The sequence below is a fragment of the Eublepharis macularius genome, chromosome 2, assembly GCF_028583425.1.
Source record: "Eublepharis macularius isolate TG4126 chromosome 2, MPM_Emac_v1.0, whole genome shotgun sequence".
Lineage (NCBI taxonomy): Eukaryota > Metazoa > Chordata > Lepidosauria > Squamata > Eublepharidae > Eublepharis > Eublepharis macularius.
The window spans coordinates 65,605,849-65,627,986 of NC_072791.1; the positions used below are offsets into that span (position 1 = coordinate 65,605,849).

The following is a 22,138-nucleotide window of genomic DNA, read 5'->3' on the forward strand; positions in this document are numbered from 1 at the left end:
GCGCAAGGGGAGAAAGTAAGTTGGTGGGAATTGTAGTTTTCTTTGTAAACCAATTCCATTAGAGAACAAGATGAGGTTGGGAGCGATGCAACTATAAGTCCCATCATACCGCAAGGTACCATTAATACAATGAATATTATCAGGCGATGAAAGAGGGTGGCAGTTTCCTGCTTGCGAATTCATGTCTCCCTTGTCCACGGTATCAAAAGCTTCCCTTGTCCACGAGGAGATGTATTGACAGCCCTCATAGTGATGAGGAGAAGGCGATGTTTTGCCCGACCATGATTGTGCACCAACTCTTCTGGTAAAGCCAATCGTCTCAACTGCGTGCGCACTCTGACGTTTGAGTCCAGATTGTGATTCCCTATACAATCGAGTGTGCTCTACTACTTGGTTCTTTTGTAGTAAAAGAAGGGATGATTAATGCAGCAGACTGGTCCTCGGCTGTTTCCCAGTTCGACCTAAGGTAGGTCGTAACAGTGGCATGGCCGTCTCCATATTTGCCTCTTTGAAAAGAAAGGGAGGGAGAAGATAGGAGGAATTTAATCCTTTGTTGAGAATGTGTGTGTGTTATGTGCCGTCAAGTCGTTTCCGACCTATGGCGACCCTATGAATGAAAAATCTCCAAAACGTTCTTTCTCTAACAGACCTACTCAGATCCTGCAGACTGGAGGACGTGGCTTCTTTTATTGAGTCAAGCCACCTGGTTTTAGGTCTTCCTCTTTTCCTGTATCCTTCCACTTTTCCTAGCATTATTGACATCCAGAGAATCTTGTCTTCTCATGATGTGACCAAAGTACGATAGCTTTAGTCTTGTCATTTTAGCTTCTAAGGAGAATTCCGGCTTGATTTGATATAGTATCCACTGATTTGTCTTTTTTGCAGCCCATGGTATCTGCAAAACTCTCCTCCAGCACCACATTTCAAATGAATCAATTTTCTTCCTGCCAGTTTTCTTCACTGTCCAACTTTCACATCCATACATAGTAATAGGGAATACCATCGTTTGGATTATCTTGATCTTGGTTCCCAGAGAGACATCTTTATCTTTAAGGGTCTTATCCAGCTCCCTCACAGCTGCTCTTCCAAGTCTTAATCGTCTTCTGATTTCTTCATTGCTGTCTCCCTGTTGGTTGATGATTGAGCCAAGGAATAGAACACCTTGAACAACTTCAATTTCCTCATTGTCAACTTTAAAATTGTGTAGTTCCTCAGTAGTCGTTACTTTTGTCTTCTTGACATTCAGTTTTAATCCTGCTTTGGCACTTTCCCCATTAACCTTCATCAGTAGATGTTTCAAGTCTTCACTATTTTCTGCTAGCAATGTGGTGTCATCTGCATATCTCAAATTGTTAGTGTTCTTCCCACCAATTTTCACTCCGCCTTCTTCTAGATCTAATCCAGCTTTCTTTATGATATACTCTGCATATAGGTTGAACAGGTAGGAAGATAATATGCATCCTTGTCTGACACCCTTGCCAGTTGGAAACCATTCTGTTTCCCCATATTCTGTCCTGACAGTAGCCTCATGACCAGAGTACAGGTTGCACATCAAAACAATCAGATGTTGTGGAACTCCCATTTCTTTTAAGACTCTCCATAGCTTTTCATGATCTACACAGTCAAAAGCTTTGCTGTAATCTATAAAACACAGGCTGATTTTCTTCTGAAATTCCCTGGTATGTTCCATTAGCCATCATAAATTTGCAATGTGATCTCTGGTGCCTCTTCCTTTTTCTTGAGAATATGGGGATTTGAAAGACTGAAGATCTTAGAATAGTGAATAAGCTGGAGATAGGAAGCCCACGTTGAGTCCTAATTCACACTGGGGTATGTGAGGTGGTGGTGACAGAATGAAATGTGCTGATTCATATTTCAGGTGAGGAATTCTATTTCTGAATTCATTTTTTAAAATTCCCTGCAAACAAAAAAACTAGATCAACAGGGAGAAAGGTTCTACTCCTTGAAGCTTGCAGTGTTAGCTTTCTGTTTACGGGAAATGTTTAACATAAGGGAGTTTTGGAATCTGACCCTCCATCTGCTGTTGTAAGTGTGGTGTGTTTACATTATTTATAGTCCACCTTTCTCAGAGTCTCTCTACACAAGACATCTTACACATGGATGCTCAAGTGAAAAATTTTACACTTGTTCTCCCATTATGGATACACATGCACTTCTAGGGAGAGAGTACACTTGAATATAAGATCACACAGAAAGTAAGTAACTTGAACATCCCTGTGTAAGATGTCTTGTGTAGAGAGACTCTTAACTGAAGGAGAATTACACAGTATAAATCAGTACAATCTTTTCAATATTTTTATAATGATCTGGATAAGGATGTAAAGGGATTACTCATTACATTTGCAGATGACAACAAACTGGAAGGAGTAGCAAATACCCTTGAAGATAGAGAGATTTTGTAGAGAATTCTCTGCAAAATCTGAACACACTGGAAAAGTGGGCAGATTTGAATAAAATGCAATTTAACATGGATAAGTGCCAGGTTCTCCACCTGGGTAACAAAAGTACAAAGCATGTATACTGGATGAGGGATACACTTCTGGGTAGCAGTGTGTGAATAAGATCCTGGGATACGGGGGGATGGGAATCTAAATATGAGTGTGATGAAGCAGCAAAAAAGGCAAACACAATCTTGGGGTGTATTAACAAAAGCATAACATCCAAAACACAGGATGTCATTGTCCCACTGTATACCTTGTGGGACCGTATTGTGTGCAATTCGGGAGGCCTCACTTCAAAAGGATATGGACAAATTGGAATGGGTGCAGAGGAGAGCAACCAGGATGATCAGGGGCCCGGAGACCAAGCCCTACGAGGAAGGATTGAGGGATCTGGGAATGTTCAGTTTGGAGTAGAGGAGGTTGAGAGGAGACATGGTTGCTTTCTTTAAGTGTTTAAAATGTGGTCACTTAGGGGAGGGAAGGGAGCTGTTTCTGTTGGCAACAGAGGATAGAACGTGTAACAATGAGTTAAACTACAGGAGGTAAGGTACCAACTGGACATTAGAAAAAACTTCACGTTAAGAGTAATTCAGCAGTGGGATCGGTTGCCTAGGTGGTTTTCCCCTCATTGGCAGTCTTCAAGGAGCAGCTAGATAAATATTTGTCAGGGATGCTTTAAACTGTTCCTGCATTGAGCAAGGGATTGGACTAGGTGGTCTGTAAGGCCCTTTCAACACTATTATTCTATGAATCAACAGTATGAGGCATTCAATAAGCAATTAGGATTAGGACTGCAGAAATCTGAAACCAAGCAGAACCTCAGACATAGCTGAATATAAAGCATAAGCATTAACATAACATGTTAAACAATGCATAAATTATATACGAGGATAATACATACAGCAACAGATGGTTCATCCTATACACTGTAGAATAGTCCATGGTAGAATAGTCGCTTGTATGATCTGTGGTACTGTATTTTTCTTGTCATTGTTACATGCCCACTAAACGGCTTCTCAGTTTAGAAAAAATGTTATGAAGATAATCTACTACAACTCTCCCTGAATCACTTGATGTAGGATAGCATAAGTAATAGATTGCCTCCAACATGTTCCCTTTAAAACTGTGGAGATGTTTGAGTTGTTTGGGAAGATAATAGGTCACTACAGCTCTGAAGAGGGAAATTGGCAACTCCCTTTCTCTTGCAATCGGTATATTATTCATGATGGGAACTAATGGAGCAATCCATTGCTCAGATGTTTCTCATGAGTTTGCTCTTTTGAAAAGGAGTGTCTTTCTTTAAGCTAGGGAGGCTCACCAAGATGGAGTGTAAGGTCCTTGAGAAAGGATGTACATAAATTAACCTTGCTATATGTCTTCCTGGCTTTCAAATTTCATAAATTATTAATTCATTAAATCAATACTAACAGCTGCTGTTATTGAAGATACGTTCATTCAAAACAAGGAAGGTCTCTTCAGTCTCTCTTTTGATTGAATGAATTTAAGATTGTGGTTTACATTACAAGTAATCTGTCTCCAGCGTTTCATAGTTGTTCATCACTTGCTGTTTATCCCATCTCTGAAGGAGGAATGAAATTTGGATAGCTGTGTACAGGCAGAAAAGAATTAAGAGTCTGCAGTTGTCTGTGCTGCCACATCTGTGAAGATGGATAGTAGATGTTATGGCTGCGCATCTAAGTTTACAGTCTTCAAGAAACGGGCAAGTATTTTGTATTAAAACATAACCTCTACGTCAACAATGAAGTAATCAAAATTGACTTCTCTTTTGACTTGAGATATAGCAACTTGAGCAATGGGATCTTCCAAAAATGGTTGGGCTAAGCCTACACAGTCATTTGTGAATGGTTCATGACCTTTCTGTTTAGAAAGGCATTTGATCTGTTCTTATTATATTTGTGATTTTTATACATTATGCAACTCTGCCACTTCCCTCAGTGAGTCTTGAGTAAGTCATGGCCTCTCACTCTCCCTTCCCTGTTTTTGTGACTGGAATAATAATAATAACTTATTGGTGCTCATGATTTAAATGCACATCCTCTGTAAAGCCTAAGAGGTCTAGTTTGGTTAATACTTGGTGGGAAATTGTAATTATTGGAGGGCATATGGTACAACAACCTTCTTGAAGATCAGTAAGTAGTCTGGTCAATGTCCAGGTGGGAGACCTCTTGGGAATCCTCTGTAAGCTACCTTGGGTTCCATGAAGGAAGACCAGCAGGATATATAAATGCAATAATAAGTAGATATAGCTCAGGGGCCCTCAGCCTTGTTGAACCTGTAGGCACTTCTAAAATCTCAAACAGATAGTGTTACCACAAGTGACTGTTATGAGAGATGTGAGCAATCACAAAATGGCTGCCCTGAGGGCTGGCTGCAATCTCAAAACATTGGGTGGTTCCACAAAATGTCAGAAAGTTCCAAGCCAAGCATCCTCCTGTGATGGAGGCAAGTGTTTCCAAATGGGTTCTCCCTTCTAATACAAATGTGATGCTTCCCAGACTCTTTTGAAGCACTTCCAATTCAAGTGAAGTGGAAGAAAGCCGTAACTGGCTCTTTGTTTTGGCTGGCTCTTTGTTTTGGGGTTATATACCTCCTAGACAGATTAGTGCCCCACTAGGAGTGGTGAACAAAGTCAGTATTATTATTATCCCCACAATATAGCTGGGGAGCTGGGGCTGAGAGGAGTGGCTTACCTAAAGCCACCTACTGAGCTCATAGTAGTAATAGGATTCAAACCAGCAGAGTGCTGATCTATAGCCTGACCGCTTAACCACATGTACTGTCAAAAGCTCTGTAGAAAAAAGGTGAAATGCAAACTTCTTTGAAAAAAAATTCATTGGATTGTTTGCAATAAGAATGATAAAGTCCTGTATATGCTAAAAATAATTACTTTTAATAATTATAATGAGAAAAACATAAATAGATGTACTGGTATAGAACTGGGTCAGGCCACTTCTTCCCATTCCTTTCTTTTATTTATGGGAAGATTAGCTTGTTTTTGTAAATTCAAGAATATGTCTGGGAGCATATGAATACCATTCAGATGTTTTTCTTCATTATGTATTAATGATGCAGAAAATTAATTTATGTGTGAGCTTGTATCCATTTACCCTATGGCATTGTTTATGGAAATGTTCCTGATATTAACTGCACTAATCTCACACTGTGTAATCTGCCTTGAGTCTCAGTGAGAATGTTGGACTATAAATGACATTAAATAAATGTTATTAAAATGAAGAATTACTTACAACAGAGCTTTTTTGTAGAATGTCATGTATGATATTCTTTTGCATCATTTCAAAGTAAATATAAAACCCACTTTATTCTGCTGTGAAGGGTGGAGGAAAGGACATGTTTTTTTGTGATGGCCCCACAGTGTGAGAGACTCAAGTAGATTTGCACATTTTGTGCTCCTAGAGCCAAAATTAAGCAACTTTAGCATCTCACTATAGTCAATTTATTTAAGTACATGCATTATTCTACATTTTAAATCAATGGGATTTAACTTTAACTGGGTCTTGTTCCTAACAACTTTTCAGTATATACCAAAAATGTGATATAAGAATGAAGCAAACATGTTTGGAATCACAATTCACTGTTGAACCGGGATTGGCTGCAGCTCCCTATTGAATTTGGTAGGAAACTTAGGTTTATTGCCACATGTCGAGTGCCAGTGGCCCAAAGTTACAGCTGATTTCTCTGTTTACAGATTTCATTAACAAAAGCTAGTGTAATAACTGTTTTTTTAAAAAAAAATCCTCTCTCCCTGGGTTATATAACTTGGCAAATATTTAATTTGCTTACATATAGAAAATTGTCAAATAATTCAATATGTGGTTATGGTATTTTAAAGACTAACCAACAGTCTAATACAAGTTTTTGGGGACTAGAGCCTGTACAGTGGATGAAATGGGCTGTAATCCACAAAAGTTTGGTGGTGGTAGAAAGTGCCCTGAAGTCCTAGCTGACTTACAGTGACCCCTGCTGGGGTTTTCAAGGGAAGAAACTAACAGAGGTGGTTTGCCATTGCCTGCCTCTGCAACCCTGCTCTTTGCTGGAGATCTCCTATCCAATTAATCCATCTTAGCTTCTAAGGTTTGATGAGATCCAGCTTGCCTGGGCTATCCAGATCAGCCCATAAAAGCTTATTTATGATTAAATGTTGGTTAGTCTTTTAGATCTCTGGTTTTGTCTGCAACAAACTAATACAGCTACTCCTTTGCAAAGTATGTTTGGTACGTGTTGGTATGGACACATCTTGTGACCCCTTCTCAAAAAGTGGACAATGGAGGCTTCTCAGTGTTAGTGCAGCTGGGTTCTAAGGACTAGCTTTCTTCCTTTGTTTTCTCCTTTTCTGCCTCTCTCAGTATGGATGCAAGAACTGTGGCCGAGCATTCTGCTCTGGCTGCCTTGGATTCAGTGTGACTGTTCCCCGTTGTGGAAACACTCAACAGAAAGTGTGCAAGCAATGCCACAAGGAATTAACCAGGTGAGACCGCTGATGTGTCTGTACAGGGTTTTTCTGCACTTTCATTCCCTTTTTCTTAAAATACAGGAACCGGCTTGTGTGAATTGCCACTTGGTCCTAGCTGAGTAAAAAGGCATTTGGGACTTCTGCAACTGGAAAAAAGAGCAATATTGTCTGTTTATGTTCTTTATAATCTGCTTTTCTCACTTAGACTCAAGGTGAATTACACAATGTAAATCAATACAATAAACAGATGGGATAGTCAATAAAAATACAATAGGATCTGCATTGAAGACATTTGAAAAGGTACGGGAATTCAGAGATGGAACACTGGTGAATCAAAACATACGTAATTTGATATGACAAATTAAACAGTGCGAAACCTACCCGGTAGGAACATATCTATATCAACAGACAGTGCTCAGTAGTATAGTCTACAATTCTGTGAAGAAAAATAATTTCATTCAGTCATACTGCTCCTGTGCATTTTGTACATACTTCTTTGATGGGTGTGGGTGTGGTCTATAAGAATGTAAATAAAAACAAGAAAATATAATTTACCATGAAAAGGCTGAGTTAAGAAGCTTAGTAAAAAGATAGTAATCACTGAGCATGTGAAAAGTACATGTGTATCCAGAACCACAAATTCATTAACGTGCTTCAGATGTTACATTGGTGCAATAAAGGCGTATTACATAAGGAAACTCATGGTGTGCCCCCCCTCAAATGAATAAGTTTCCCTCTCTCAAGTTCAGGATATTTAGCAAAACATAAATACAACCACCCCCTTTCCCCTGTAATTATGACTTCAGTGAAACAAAGAGGTTAAAAAAGGAAAAAATCTAATGGATAGGTATAGGGTGTGTGTTCCTTTTCATTGAAATCAAAGGCATACCTTCTATTTTGGACACATTGAGAAGAATATCCTAGCAATGCCATACAAGGACATTTTGTGGGTTTTTAAAAAGTTTTTAAATGTGTTTCTTTTAAACATTGAGGGGTCACGCTGCCAATGGCTGGGGCATGAATGCAGGACAACGTAATATGGAAACAGAAAAAAATGCATACATTGTGGCTGAAACAGGGAAAATCTTCCATGTACAAGCAGCCCTGGACATCTTTCTATATGGAAAAAGGAGTGGGTTTGTTTGTTCATTTTATATGAGGGAGAATTTCGTCATGTGATCCCATTACCTATAGTCTGAAGGCCACAGTTAAGAAATAGTTTACCATGTGATCTGCAGTTTGTGAGCACTAGACTGGTTACACTGTAAATGTCATACTGCTGTTCTCATAAGACTGAAAGCAAGATAATATTTCTTGCCATTGTAAATAAAGAATTCCATATTCCATCCTTGTGACCTGTCTCATTTGTTTTTTTAGTGGATCGCCTCTGTCCAGTGCAGCTAAATGGTCCCCACCAGAGAACTATAAAAAGTGAGTCCTAACAACAACCAAGTTGGCTTAATTCCATATCCTGTGTGTGTATCTGTGTACATACATTATTTATTTATTTGGAATTTTTTTACTCTGCCTGTGTAAATTAAAATGTCCTGTGTTTGTTTAGAATAGGGTTGTCAACTTGCCAGCCTTCTTTACCTCCCAAGTGGAGGGCTGATGGTTTGCATTGCAGGTGTGGGGACCCGATCTGGCTTCCTTGCATGCCTGCTCCAGATGTCTTGATGATGTCACTTCCAGTTGAAAAATGGAAGTGATGGGCTTTCAGCAGGAGCAAAATCAGCTGCAAACATAGTATTTTCGCTATGGTTGGGGCCGATTTGGGCCTGCTGAGACCATGTCACTTTCAGGTTTTAACTGAAAGTGTATCATTGGGGCCTCAGGTCACACATCTCAGTGCGTGCTGTGGTGGTTCCCAGCCTGTCCCCCCCCTTCCCCTGCTGATCAGGTGAGGTGGGCGAAGGGCTGGCATACCTAGTTTAGAATCAGATTAAGACCAGTAGTTCTAACCACTTACTAGCCATCTATAAAATTGTCTATTAGTGACAGAATTCCTAAAGTACAGTACAAAGGAAATGTTCAGATAACTTTTGGTGGTGAAATAGCAGTTCTCACTTCTTAATGAATTAGCCATGCTTCCCAATCCCCAAACATATTGAAGCTCAGGAAAAGTAGTTTCCCATGTAAAACTTGCATGTCTCTTATGATTGGTTCACATGCTCATTCCTTGATTACTGAATATGATTCCAGCTGAATTTTTGAACTAGTTTAGAAAAGATGACTGAGATATAGTGATATGAAGACTCTGCCTATGATGTTTGTTCTGAAAGCCCTAATTTGAAGCCGCAGTCATCAAGTTCTCAGGCTTTAGAAGACTCACAGGCTTTTAGAATTCTACTTCAGACCTCCTGCTGTCTGAAGTGGACCACTGTGGTGTTGAGTTTGGTCTAGGACTGAAGATATCCAAGTTTAAATCCCTATTTGGCCATGAGACTCACTGGGTGACCTTGGGACAGTCACTCTTCCTCAAGCTAACCTTTCTCACAGGATTTGTTATAAGAACAAAATGTAGAAGGGGAGATCTGTGTAAACCACCCTGAGCTCTTTGGAGTAAGAATGGGATAAAAATGTGATGGAAGAGCAGACAACTTATCCTGATGGTTCTTGTTGCAGGCGTGTAGCAGCCTTTGAGGCCAAGCAGAACCAGCCACAGGTTCCTCATAAGGGCCTGGTGAAATCCAAAAGTCAAACGGACTCCAGATATCGAGGGCTATCCAAAGAGGATCGAGCTATAGCAGAGAGACTAGAAAAGCTCAAGAAGGAATCAAAGTCCAGTAAGTCTAGTTATACTTCCTGTCTACCAGATGTTATCTTGATCAGAGATCAACATATGAAAGTAGGCCATTTGATGAATTCTCAATCTGTTTCTATTCATGTAAGAGAAGGCGAAAAGTTGGTAACAGCAGTCAGCTTCCATGTACATTCTTTTTTTTTAAAGTCCCATGTACATTCTTGAAAAAGCATAGGTATGCAGAACGTTACTAGGATTTGGACTAAATTTTATTTCTTCACTCAACAAATAAATCCCAGATACATAAACTAATTGTAAGACTCCAGTGTCTCAAGCACAGCAAGGTCACTGCCAACACTTGTTACCTAAGACCCTTTAACTGGAGATGCCAGAGGCTGGACCTGGGTGTTCTGCATGCATAGCATATAATGTACCACCGCACCGCAGGCCTTCTTTTGAAATGAAATCCTGCCCTCAAGTCATAGTTGACTTATGGCGACCCCTGGTGAGGTTTTCCTGGCAAGAGCCTAGCAGAGGTGGTCAGTAATTGGATGGGAGACCTCCAACGAAGACTAGGGTTGCAGAGGCAGGCCTTTTACTGCTTTATTACTGCAGGAGACTCCAGTTGGTCCATTTGTTTGAAGGTGCTGAAGGAAAGGAGTCAGAGAGAAATGACCTTTTGTTTTCCGTATCTTAATTCAAGCTTGGGTCTTTACCAGCTTGCATTTGGAAAACTAGCAGACCAACAATATAAGAAGTGGGTGGGTTAGAATAATTCTAGATCCTATCACTTTATAAGGGTATTTTAAAGCATAGTATACTCTGTTACAAGTACACTGGGAGTACTAAATAGAAAATTGTATAACACGACTACAAACTCCTTACTGCAATAATGACAAAACGTCTTAATACCTTTATAGACAAATATATCCACTCAGATCAAGCAGGCTTCATCCCAAAACCTGACATAACTAATAACATTCATAGAACTTTAAATCTCCTGGCTCATTGTAAACTCAATAAAATAGAAGCGGCCTTTCTGTCCTTAGATGTGGAAAAGGCCTTTGATTCGGTTGAAATCAAATACCTAATTAAAACTATGCAAATGATGAACTTTGGCGATAACTTTCTATCTATAATCCAATCTATCTATAATCAACCAAAAGCAAATATCTAGGTAAATGGGCAGTTATCAAATTCAATCAACATTGGACGTGGAACTAGGCAGGGATGCCCGCTGTCACCTATACTGTTTGCCATTGCCCTTGAGCCGCTAGCGATAGCGATTAGAGAAAATGACTTCATAAATGGTATAGATATAGGGACATCCAAATATAAAATCAGCTTATTCGCTGACGATATGCTGCTCTATCTGAAAAACCCCAATCAGTCTTTAAAGCATTTACATCACCTTTTAGAAATCTTTGGTAGAATTTCAGGACTGATAGTAAATCAAGAAAAATCCCAAATTTTGTCAGTGAATTTGCCTAGTCACAAGATAAATCAGATAAAAAACGCATATAACTTCCAATGGACTAATAAACAGTTAACTTATCTAGGTATTAAAATATCAGTGGATGTTAATGATCTTATTAAACTTAATCATGATAAAATAATTTCAGACATAAAATCAGATATGCAAAATAAGAAAAAACTGAACCTTTCTTGGTGGGATAGATTCCACATAATTAAATCCTTCTATGTACTAAAACTTCTATTCCTGTTTAGATCTATTCCGGTGAAAATATCAACAACCCAATTGAAAAAATGGCAATCAATTCTGAATAGATTTTTGTGGCAAAACAAACCTTCACGGGTCTCTTTTAATATCCTCTCGTTGAAACATTCAAAAGGAGGTTTAAACTTTCCTGACTTGGCAATTTACCAAAAAGCAGTTAGTCTGTTTAACATTCTACAACTCTTATCAGCACCTGAACTCTCTAGTTGGAATATACCATTGTGTTCACTCCCAAAATCATTCTCACTTGGTGACTTGATTTGGAATCAAAGAAAGGATCGCCCTCCATTAAATAATAACATATTACTGTCAGCAGTACTATCAGAATGGGATTTAATAAGAGATAAAATAGTTCCTAAGATTTCAAGATTCTCTTCTTTTCACAATCAAACATGGCTTCCACCAGGAAAAAACAGTAATTATAACTTGGTCCTCAAAGATATGCAACTCAATAGGCTTATAGACATAACTTCTGGGAAAGATATTATGTCAAAACAAGAACTGGAAAATAAAACGCAAAAGAAAATTCATTGGTATGTTTACATGCAGATTAAAAACATGACAGAGAGTATAAATCTTAAAAAAATTATGAGTACCCCTTTGACTGATTTTGAACAAATTTTAAACTATACACAGAGGGAGAAAAAGGGGATGGTATCTAAAATATATGCTATTCTGCTCTCTTGTTTAAAAAGTACTGATTTACCTTGCCAATCCAAATGGCATCAGGATTGCAATATCGAAAAAACACAGGAAAAATGGGAGGAAATCTGGTCATCTTCAATATTTACATCAAAAGTAATTTCTGTAAGACTCCAATCGTTTAAAATTATTCACAGGTGGCACTTGACGCCTAAAAGATTGTCTACAATGTCATCCTCTTGCTCTCCCCTGTGTTAGAAGGGTTGCAATGAGGTAGGATCCTTCTCTCATTGTTGGTGGGGTTGTTCACGGATAGCCACATTTTGGAAAGAAATATTGGAAGTAATAAAACAGATAACAAATTACGATATTCCATTATCACCTTCAATTATATTTCTAGACCAATGGAATATTCCACAGATCCCAAAAGCTATCAGGAATCTTATAGCAATATTTTTAGTTGCAGCGAAATCAGCGATAGCTTCAGTCTGGAATCTGAAGAAAGTGCCAACTAAAGAGATGGGGCTCTCTAAGATATGGGACCATTTCATCCTGGATAAAATTAATGATAATATTCTCAATGCTGAACGCTTTCCCGCCAGTTCCAATTTCTATGAGAAATGGTTCCCTTTTCTTGAATTTATAGACATGCACGATTTACATCCCAAAATAAGAATTGCTCAGACGTTGACTCAGTTTTCTGATATTTGGTAATATTATGTATGCTTTGTTTAAAAGTTATTGTAATGTTCATATTCTTCAAAACTTGTAAACTATTATTGATTAGTTGTTGTGTTACAGCTGATGATCATTGTTGATTTCTATTTGTTGTATGTTATAAAGCTTATTTAAAAAGTAAATTAATTTTTAAAAAAAGTGTATTTTCAAGGGTTAGGGGAAGCTGCCATGCCCTTTGGGTTTCAGAGGCAACATCGCTTGTTGTGTGGACAGAGTCTGATGAAATACTTGAAAGTTGGGACAGGGAGTGTGATTGCAAGCCTTCTGGTGATCAGCAGGTGGAGCTTAAGCACTCTGAATAACATTTTATCTTGAAAATAGCAGACAGTGAATACATTGTAGTCCAGTTCTTTGGCTTTATTCATATAGCAGAACTGGGATTTGAGTACTGAATGCACATAGGCAAAGGCAGGGATATAAATGTTCTATGCCAGTATCTCACATGGTTTTGAGTATTCTTGCACTCTGTTCAGTGTGTGTGTGTGTGTGTGTGTGTGTGTGTGTGTGTGTGTGTGTGTGTGTGTGTGTGTGTGTGTGTGTGTGTGTGTGTGTGTGTGTGTGTGTGTGTGTGTGTGTTTGATTATCTGGTATTGGGCTAATTTCAACTGTGTAAGAGCAAAAGGATATAAAGATACAGAACTCATTTTGGTCATTGTTAATAAACTAGTTTGCTCTTCATTGCAGAGTCCGTTCCATCACAGGCTGAACTAGAGTCCAGGCTGGCAGCATTGAAAGATGACCCTGCAAAACCCATTCCATCCACCCAAGAGATGGAAAACCGCCTGGCGGCCTTGCAGGGCAGACCACTTCCCTCCAATGCTCCCAGACCAGTAAGATCCCCTCTCCTGGTATAAATCATTACTAGAGACTGTTTTCTAGTGGCAAAGAAAGACTGGGTTAGTCTTTTGCATAGATCCAGTAGTTGGATCTGGCTGAAGAGTTCACAAAAGCATCTTTTGCAGAGGTAAGGCAAGGGAGCATCTTTCCCTGCCTTTCCCTTCTCCAAGCAGCTCACTGTTGTACTGAAAATCCTTGGTGATGATCAAGAGAGCCTTACAGACAAAAGCACACCATGGTATAGGGTGCTGCAGCAACATGGTGGATCCAATCCATCTTTTCACATTTTTCTTCATTAGAAAAACTTTTGTAGGCTTCTGGAAGACTTCTTCTACTGCAGGATACATGTCAAGGTGTGAATTCCTTAGTTTGGTGAGGTCCACTTTTACTTTGTTTTTAGAGGTGGAAAACGCCTTTGAGACTTGAGAAAAGATATTAGTTAAACTTGAATTTTAGAGAAGCTGGTGTTGTGGTTCTTCAGTAACTGAAAAACTGATACCTTGATTGGCACAGATTAATGCAGATGTACTCCAGCTGTTTGAAAAATATGAGGATTGTTGATTTGGTGGTGTTCTCTGCCTCATACCTGTGACCTTCTGAGGTTTTTGTATTTGCTCATCTAACTCTGTGTATCTCTCACTCTTGCTAGGTTCACCAACTCTCCAATGCCAAAACACAAGCTGAGCAGTCAGATGACCTCCTGAACCAGATGACGGAGGAAGTTGCTATAGATCAGAGCAGAAACTCAGGTGTTTTACCTCAAGGTTCTGGTTCTGTTTTAATTCTGCCTCTGCCTCATCCTGTAATGACTTCTTCAGTGCTACAATTTCCTCACAAAAATTAAAAGAGAACTTACTTTTTATCACATCACCCCCCCCCCCCAAATTCAGCAGAGTCTCAGAAAATCCTAAAGAGAAGCCAGATATAATATTTAAAGAAAAGTCATAGTGGTGAGAACTTGAATTCACAATTTGCTTGACAAATGTACCTTCCAGTAATTCAAATGCTGGATCAGCATATTGGTCTGCCCCTTACCCATGCTTTGATGGGAAGGGGCTGCCCATCTTTTCCTATTTGTTGTGAAGTAGGGTGTGTACATTTATAAGTGTAGCCCTCATCTTTTTTGAAGGGAAACATTTTAAAAATTGTTGCTTAATTTATAATTCACCTTTCTCACTGAGATCCAAGGTGGATTACAACAGTATAAGTGAAAAATATAATTGACATTCACTGAGCAAAGTATAATAGTGAAGAACAGTTAGGACATTCAAGGGAACAGATACAATAGGGAATGGTAGCAGAAAAAAATTAAACAAGCATAAAGCCAAGCACAGAGAGGAAATCTATCTGAAACAAAGCATAACTAATTCTCATGGCATGTTTAGCATGCCAGCATGGAAAGTCTCTGAGCTATTTCTTAGGAGGGTTGAACAGGGAGAAGTGTCTTCATGACATCCTGGGCATGTTTTTGTGACATCCTGGCCGCTAGCCAGTCGATGCTGTCCAATGCTGGCTTTTGATGAAAACTGCAAAAAGTTTTTTTTTAAGGTCTCCACTCTAGAGATGGGAAGGGTATGTTCGTCCTGAATGCTGTGAGAGCACTTTCAGATCAGTCCCCCTCTCTAAAAATGTTCCATATATCTTTGTCCCTAGATTATACGAGGCTTTTAAACAACTCTGTGATAGCATGAAACCCCCCCCCCCCCAAGGATTTGGGAAAATTGAGGAAGCTGACTTGAAGAAATGTCAAGATATCTCACATTTAGGTTTTACTTGATGCAAGCAAGACTGTGAAAGCTGGAAAAACTGGCTATCAGTATCTCAGATTGCCATGATAAAATTTTAGTTTTCATTTTGTTTTAATTCTTTGTACTTTCTTGATTTCATGTGTAATAAGACCAACTAGGTAACATCTTTTGTATACTGGTTAGCAATGCTTGAGCTCACATCCTGTTATCTAGCCCTAAACGAGGAGTGAATTTATTCGATGATTAGTTCATCTGTTCATTGGCATGTCCATGGCTGTTTGACAGGCTGTTCCTCTGTATTCCTTCCAAGCAGTGTAGTACAGTGTGACTGGCTTTTTCTGCAACCATGGGCACCTTTTCCCTTGCCATTTATTTACATTATTTATAGTCCGCCTTTCTCACCGAGACTCATTCTGTCTGTATTATCTCTCTGTCATGCATGTGGGAACTCACCATAAGTCTTTACTCTCCAGAAATCAACACACACAGCTTGAACGACTTAAATCGAACTGATGGGTTCACTAGTGTTGCTGATATGGAGCCCAAACAGCTGGAAGAAGAGAAGAATAAACTTCTAGCAGAGGCTGCTGCTGAGCTGCGGGAAGAGAACACCAGGCAGGAGAAGATTCTAGAAGTGGCCAAGCGATTGGCCATACTCAGAGGCCAAGACCCTGAGCAAGGTACATGAGAATGTTCTGAGGAACAGAAGCTTATTTCTTTGGAAGAAGTTAATCTTTGTTAGCTGACTAATGGGAGTTAGTCCAAGAGCTAAAACAAACAAAAAATGACTGTTTCCTGGTTCCAAGATTGTGGTTATTTAGAAGCAAATAAAGTGCATTGCTCAAACCTTGGTAACAAGAACTCTATTTTCACAAGCAAAACTGTGAAGACACTTTCCTTTTTCTTTATACCAGCCTCGGGACAAATTCAAGACACACTTTTGTCTTCTGTTATATAACAATCATATTATTTCGGCCCAGATACTCTTTTTCTCTAAAATATTTATAATATCCCTTCAAGAAGTCTCATGTGTTTTGAAGTTTTTCACAGAATAGGGAAAAACATTTGTCAGCCAATAAGGTTTGCATATCAAGCTGCAAGATAAGGCACACCTGCAGCTACCTGTTGAAAAATTGGCAACCTTGGTACCAACAACTAGAGCAGGCCTTGTTTATACCAGCCCTGGGAGATTCAGATTCTTGACACATTTGCAAGGGCTAGAAAAAGGCTGCAATCCACTATAAAGACAACTCAGCACCTGTAAGGTAGAGTCTATACAAGCAGAGGCACACAGTGTCTCCAGAAACATGTTTTGATATACCTGTTCATTACATTGCCAATTTCCCAGTCTTTATCTTACAGTTACTCTGGATGACTATAAACTCCCCAACAGTGACGAAGAAATGGAAGAAGAAGAGGCCATTCAAAGAGTTTTGAAACAGGTCTAAAATAGTTGCTATTACTTTTGTGGTATTAATCTTGTTGCTTTTGATTCCTCTCTAAGCACCTAGTGTATATCCACCAAGCAAGGGGTTCATCGTTTGGAAATAACTGTCCCTATCAAAGGAGGGAGCTTGGCGTGAAATTTCCCCAAATTTTGTACTTAACCCCCATGACAGCCATTTTGTGACTGGTCCAACCCTCCTCCCTCAAAAAGGAGTCTAAAGGGGATGTGTGCATTGTGTTGTTCAAGCTACTATATGCTTAGAGGCTCGATCAGGCTAATTTCCCATCCCACCCTTTGTTTTATTTCTTTAGCAGATACTCAACTTCCCAAAGTTCCCTGTTTCATGAAAGGCAATGAGTACACCTGGTCTAATCAGGCTGAAGGTCATTGGAGGGTGGATATCTCTTATTGAAACATAACTGCCAGCCCAAGTATGTAGAAACCTTTACCCTGCCTATGGGTGGTTCCATTTCACTGCCCCACTGTTAGGTTCAGGACCATTTTGCACGTGTTATTGGAAGAGGCTGTGATCACGATGTCATATTAGACAGGAAGTGCCGAACAGATGGCATGACAAATACTTAGAGGAAATTTTGGAATGTGGGAAACATAAGTGGAATGTGTAGAATTTATTTCCTGAGAACACAAGGTCTTTAAACTTCACATAGAGACATCAAAGCAAGTCCCCCGACAACGAAAAATCCTTGCCACTAATCACTTCTCTGATACATGAGCATTTAAATATCTGACCCAGGGCATTGAGTGGTAAAGTAAATGTACATTTTGCACAACCGGCCTGGTCTGATTAAGACTACTGGACTCCTTAACTATCAATGGCTTTATCTTGTAACTAATGGAAGCATCTGATAACCTCCACTATGTTATTTTTGGTGGCATTTTAGAATATATGAAAAACTAAAATTCTTGCCAACTAAAATATTAAGTAGGATCATCTGTTTATTAAATTAAAGACTAAGAGAGTAGAAGAAACAGTTTATGAAAAGAGGCTTTTACATGAAGAAAAAGTCTTCAGTTTCCAAAAGTCTTTCTTATTTACCATCAGCTTACTGAAGAAGCAGCTCTGGATGAAGCCAGTGGCTTCAATATTGCCCCGGATCAATCCACCCAGCCAGAAACTGCGCAGCAGAAACCAGTCAAGAAACCTAAGCAGGTGAGCAGCTAGTAAAATCCTCTGTGCAGGGGCATCTGTGACTAAGTGTTATTCTGAGATGAACTGAGCACATTACCAGCTGTCCTGGCAATTCCCAATGGGGCACCCATGAGCACCATGGTACCTGCCAATAGGCTTCCAGTGGCCATTTGCTTCTTCAGTGAAAGACCTCTCCAAAAAGCAGAAAGGTAATCTTGGGTTTCTTCCATCTTATTGGCGCAGGAGGTGCTTCAAAAGATTCCTGGAACCTTTGTGATTGCAGGATGTACCTATTCAGAAACCTCTGCCTTCATTGTTGGGGGATGCTTGGCGTGCGGCTTCCCAGCATGTAGTGATTAGCCCTGACATCCCATGGTAGCTATTTTGTGATGGTGCTCACTCCTCAGTCTCAAAATCCCCAAACTGCCTACAGGCTGACCAAGATTGGGGATCCTTGCATTATACCATCGTATCTATTGGCCCTGCGTTCCAATTGCAGCAGGTTCAAAACTAATCTGTTAGTTTCACTGTTAGACTGAGGGCCAAAATACATGTTAAACAGGAGAGCTGTGATGTGGTGGGGCATATGGAATGGAGAGAGAAGTTATCCCCTTTCCCGTTGCTGTTTTACTGATTAAAAACAGTTCCTCTGAAGCTGCTGTTAGCTGTATTGCACCAGCAGTATTATTTAAGGTTCTCTAACAACCCCCAAAATGATTACCAAGATTTTGGTGGCATTTAAAAAAGCACAAATTACTATTGTTTTAGGTATTTCAAACCTTCCATATTTGTTTTTAGTTTTTTCATTTTAAAATTTTCTGCAAACCTGGGACTTTCCTCAGAGTTGTAGAAAAATATGCCCATGTGTACATGCCTCTATTTTAGGGATTGTTACAAATCCATACTCTGAGATCATTGTTCAGAATTAGATGATTTCAAATGTCCAAAGTGCTTCATGTACTTAACTCTCACAACAGCCCTGTAAAGTAGACAGGCATGGCTGTGGGGAAGAGAGAGCTGCTGCTAGTTTGTTCATAGCTGATGTGAGTCTTGAACCAGGAAATTCGTGGTTGACAGTCTTAATTGTCATGCTATATCAGATCTGTAAACATGTGTAGAGCACGTGTTCAAAATGTTTTAGTCTTCAGAGGGCAGAATATTTATGCCTTAAATAGTTACTTCTCCCTCTTTTCTGGCTTCCAATGAATTCCAATTTCCATCATATTGGTATCTGTTCTTTTCACATCCCATGGATTCCTGCCCCCAAAGCAGATAACAATGCACATCCTTAAATTTTGCAAAATGACCCAATAAAAATATGAAAGAAGGAACAGTATGCAGCTTTTGTATAAAAGTTGTGCAAGCATGTAAAAATGCAGAACTTGAGGTGGGGGGAGCGAGGCAGGATTGCTGGAATATGAATATTTATTTATTTAAAACATTTTAATGTCACCTTTCCCACCCAGTTCAGGGTCCCAGAGGAGGCAAGTAGTGTTAAAACATTAAAACAAATTTTAAAACACATAAATTCAACAAAACACAAATACATAGACAATAAAACACAAAACACATAAACAGGAAGACGGGTCAATGGGACTCACCAGAAAAGTCATCATCCGCTGGCAGAAGACAGTGATAGCAAGGAGACAAATCTCTGGAGAGGAGATTCCATAATTTTGGTGCCACAACTGAGAATATCGATTCTCAGGTTGCCATCCATCAAACTTAAAATGGCAGAGGCACCCAAAGCAGGGCCTCCAACAATGACCACAGTGGTCAGGTAGGTTCATGGTATCTGAAGAAGTGAGCTGTGACTCACGAAAGCTCATACCCTACCACAGATTTTGTTAGTCTTATAGGTGCTTCTGGACTCTTGCACTTTTCTACAGGTAGGTTCATGGTCATGCTTGTTTTCCACAACTTTTCTTTGAGGCAAGAAGATGCTCTTTTTTGTTCATGATCTTCATCTTCCCCTTCATTAGGCACAAGCTTCAACATCTGCTAAACCCCCCATCTTGCCTGCTAAGGCATCAGACAGTGATGAGGAAGAGTTGCCCTGGTGCTGTATCTGCAATGAAGATGCCACCCTGCGCTGCCATGGCTGCGAGGACGACCTCTATTGCCACCGATGCTTCCGGTAACTGCAGTAAAACCCAGCTTGACTTGCTGTGAATTTAGGGTATGCTTCTGCTGAGCAGGAAGAAGAGTTGGAAGAAGTCGTGATTTGCAAGCAGGCCCCTGAGAAACATTTCTAGCATCATCTGCAAACACGACTTGTTTTTTATTTGAATTTTTATCCTACTTTTGCTCCAATCCTTTTAAAAAGTTTCTTTCGAAATCTGAATTTTGGAAGTGGAAGGATAATGTATAACTTATGTCTCATCATTCTGGTCTCAGAATCTTGGGTTACTTCCAGATGAGGGCATGAAAACGCACACTTATCCCTGCAACAGCAGCAGCAAGCAGCACGCAGCACATACCGTTCCCATGCCACTTGCTCTGCTGCCACCCCTCTACCCACTTCTTCCCTGCTACCCTTTACAGGGTTCCCCTACTGCCTGCAATGCCACTTTTCAGCCCTTTAAAGGGCTTTTGTTTCTTTTTCCTGATTGTGCTGTTTTGCTATAGCATTCCACCTTCAAAATGGCAGAACTAAAAGCTGTGTCTTCTCCCCGTTTTCAGTCTTTTAAAGGCTCTGTACAACTTTGTAAAAAAAAAAAGCCTTTTAAATGCCTGGGGTGGGTGGGAATGCAGTACTTATTTCTGTCATTTAGCTGCACCACCCCTCCTGTGGTGGCTGCTGGGTAGCACACAGCGTGTAGCTGCCCCTCTGTTTCCTGATTTTTTTTTTAGAGAGAAAATTAGGTTTATGTTTTCTTTGGAGTAAAGGGGGAAGGAAACAGGAGCCAGATGAAATGTCTGTATGCTCTCCTTTGCTGCAGGTTTGGTGTAGTGGTTAAGAGTGGCAAGACTCTAATCTGGAGAACCAGGTTTGATTCCCCATTCCTCCACTTGAAGCCAGCTGGGTGATCTTGGGTCAGTCACAGCTCTCTCAGACCTCTCTTAGCCCCACCCACCTCACAGGGTGTCTGTCGTGGGGAGAGGAAGGGAAGGTGATTGTGAGCCACTCCAAGACTTCTTCTGGTAGTGAGGCAGGGTATAAGACCAACACTCCTCCTCCTCCCCACCCCGCCCCTCACTGCTGCTGTCATGTATGTTGGGGGCAGGGGAGCCTGTGTAGAATTAGCCTTGGTGCAACATTTGGAATGGCAAAGAAATTCGAGTCATGCCTGTTAGGGCAAAATCCATTGGAAATTTCTCCTTGCAAGCCCTATTGACATGGATGGAAGCAGTAGGGCCTGCTGAAGAGGAGAATTGTGCATTTGATGCTTCCACTCCTCCTCCTCTTGGCTTTGGCTCCCTGCAGCTATTGTGAACTGTTCTGACCACCCTGGTCTCCTTTCACTAAAGAGGGTCTGTACTTCCTGTTTGGCTTTCAGGGAAGGCCATGATGAGTTTGATCGGAAGGAGCACCGAACATCTAGCTATCGCCCTCCTCAGAAGCAAAAATGACCCTGTCGAAGGTGAGAAGAGAAAAAGACGTCAAATGGGAGAAGGAAAAATTGCTGTTGATGTGGAAGATGTCCAGGACAGGTTGCCATTGCAGACTCAGCTGTAAGCTTTCTGGACAATGCAACACTGAGAAGTCTGGAGGGAAAGCAGTTGTCCCTGGCAAAATCAAGGCAGCTACTGTGGGGCTTAATGGTACGCAACATCTTTCCACAGGTAGCATTGTGAGTAAGCCAGTGATGCTAAGGGGGAGGGTGTGTGAGAAGAATGTCATGCTTTCAAAAGTGAGTAATATTGTACAAGTAACTCCAAAACAGGATGAGGTGCACAGAATAATGTTGCATAGGTAATAAATTATATGCAAGAAGAGTCTGACGAATTTTCTTATGAATGAATATTATTCACCATAGTATCCTAGAATCTGAGAATTTAATACCATTCCACTCATCTCAAGGTCACTTACAGTGCAATGCCAAGCACAGTTGCACCCTTCTCAGCCCACTGACATTTTAGAAGAGTGTGACTCTCCTTTGCACTGTAAATCTTACTTCTTGTGTTGAAGCAATAGACT

The 22,138-nt window shown here is 40.1% G+C and overlaps 1 protein-coding gene across 5 annotated transcripts; it reads left to right on the plus strand.

Annotated features, from left to right (window-relative positions):
* Positions 1–57: 57 nt before the first annotated feature.
* ZFYVE19 (zinc finger FYVE-type containing 19) lies at positions 58–21,934 on the plus strand. Of its 5 annotated transcripts, none has more exons than XM_054969994.1 (12): positions 58–115; positions 4,048–4,182; positions 6,848–6,969; positions 8,332–8,385; positions 9,580–9,740; positions 13,500–13,645; positions 14,302–14,416; positions 15,874–16,080; positions 16,763–16,842; positions 17,911–18,018; positions 19,980–20,134; positions 21,498–21,934. In XM_054969994.1, the coding sequence occupies exons 2-12, from the start codon at positions 4,129–4,131 to the stop codon at positions 21,568–21,570; spliced, it is 1,275 nt and encodes a 424-aa protein (XP_054825969.1). In that variant the 5' UTR covers positions 58–115; positions 4,048–4,128; the 3' UTR covers positions 21,571–21,934. The 5 variants fall into 5 exon arrangements, with proteins under 5 accessions (XP_054825969.1, XP_054825968.1, XP_054825972.1 ...); XM_054969993.1 differs by lacking the exon at positions 58–115 and adding an exon at positions 127–466; XM_054969997.1 differs by lacking the exon at positions 58–115 and adding an exon at positions 127–466 and having other exon boundaries at positions 14,302–14,401.
* The last annotated feature ends 204 nt before the right edge of the window (positions 21,935–22,138 follow it).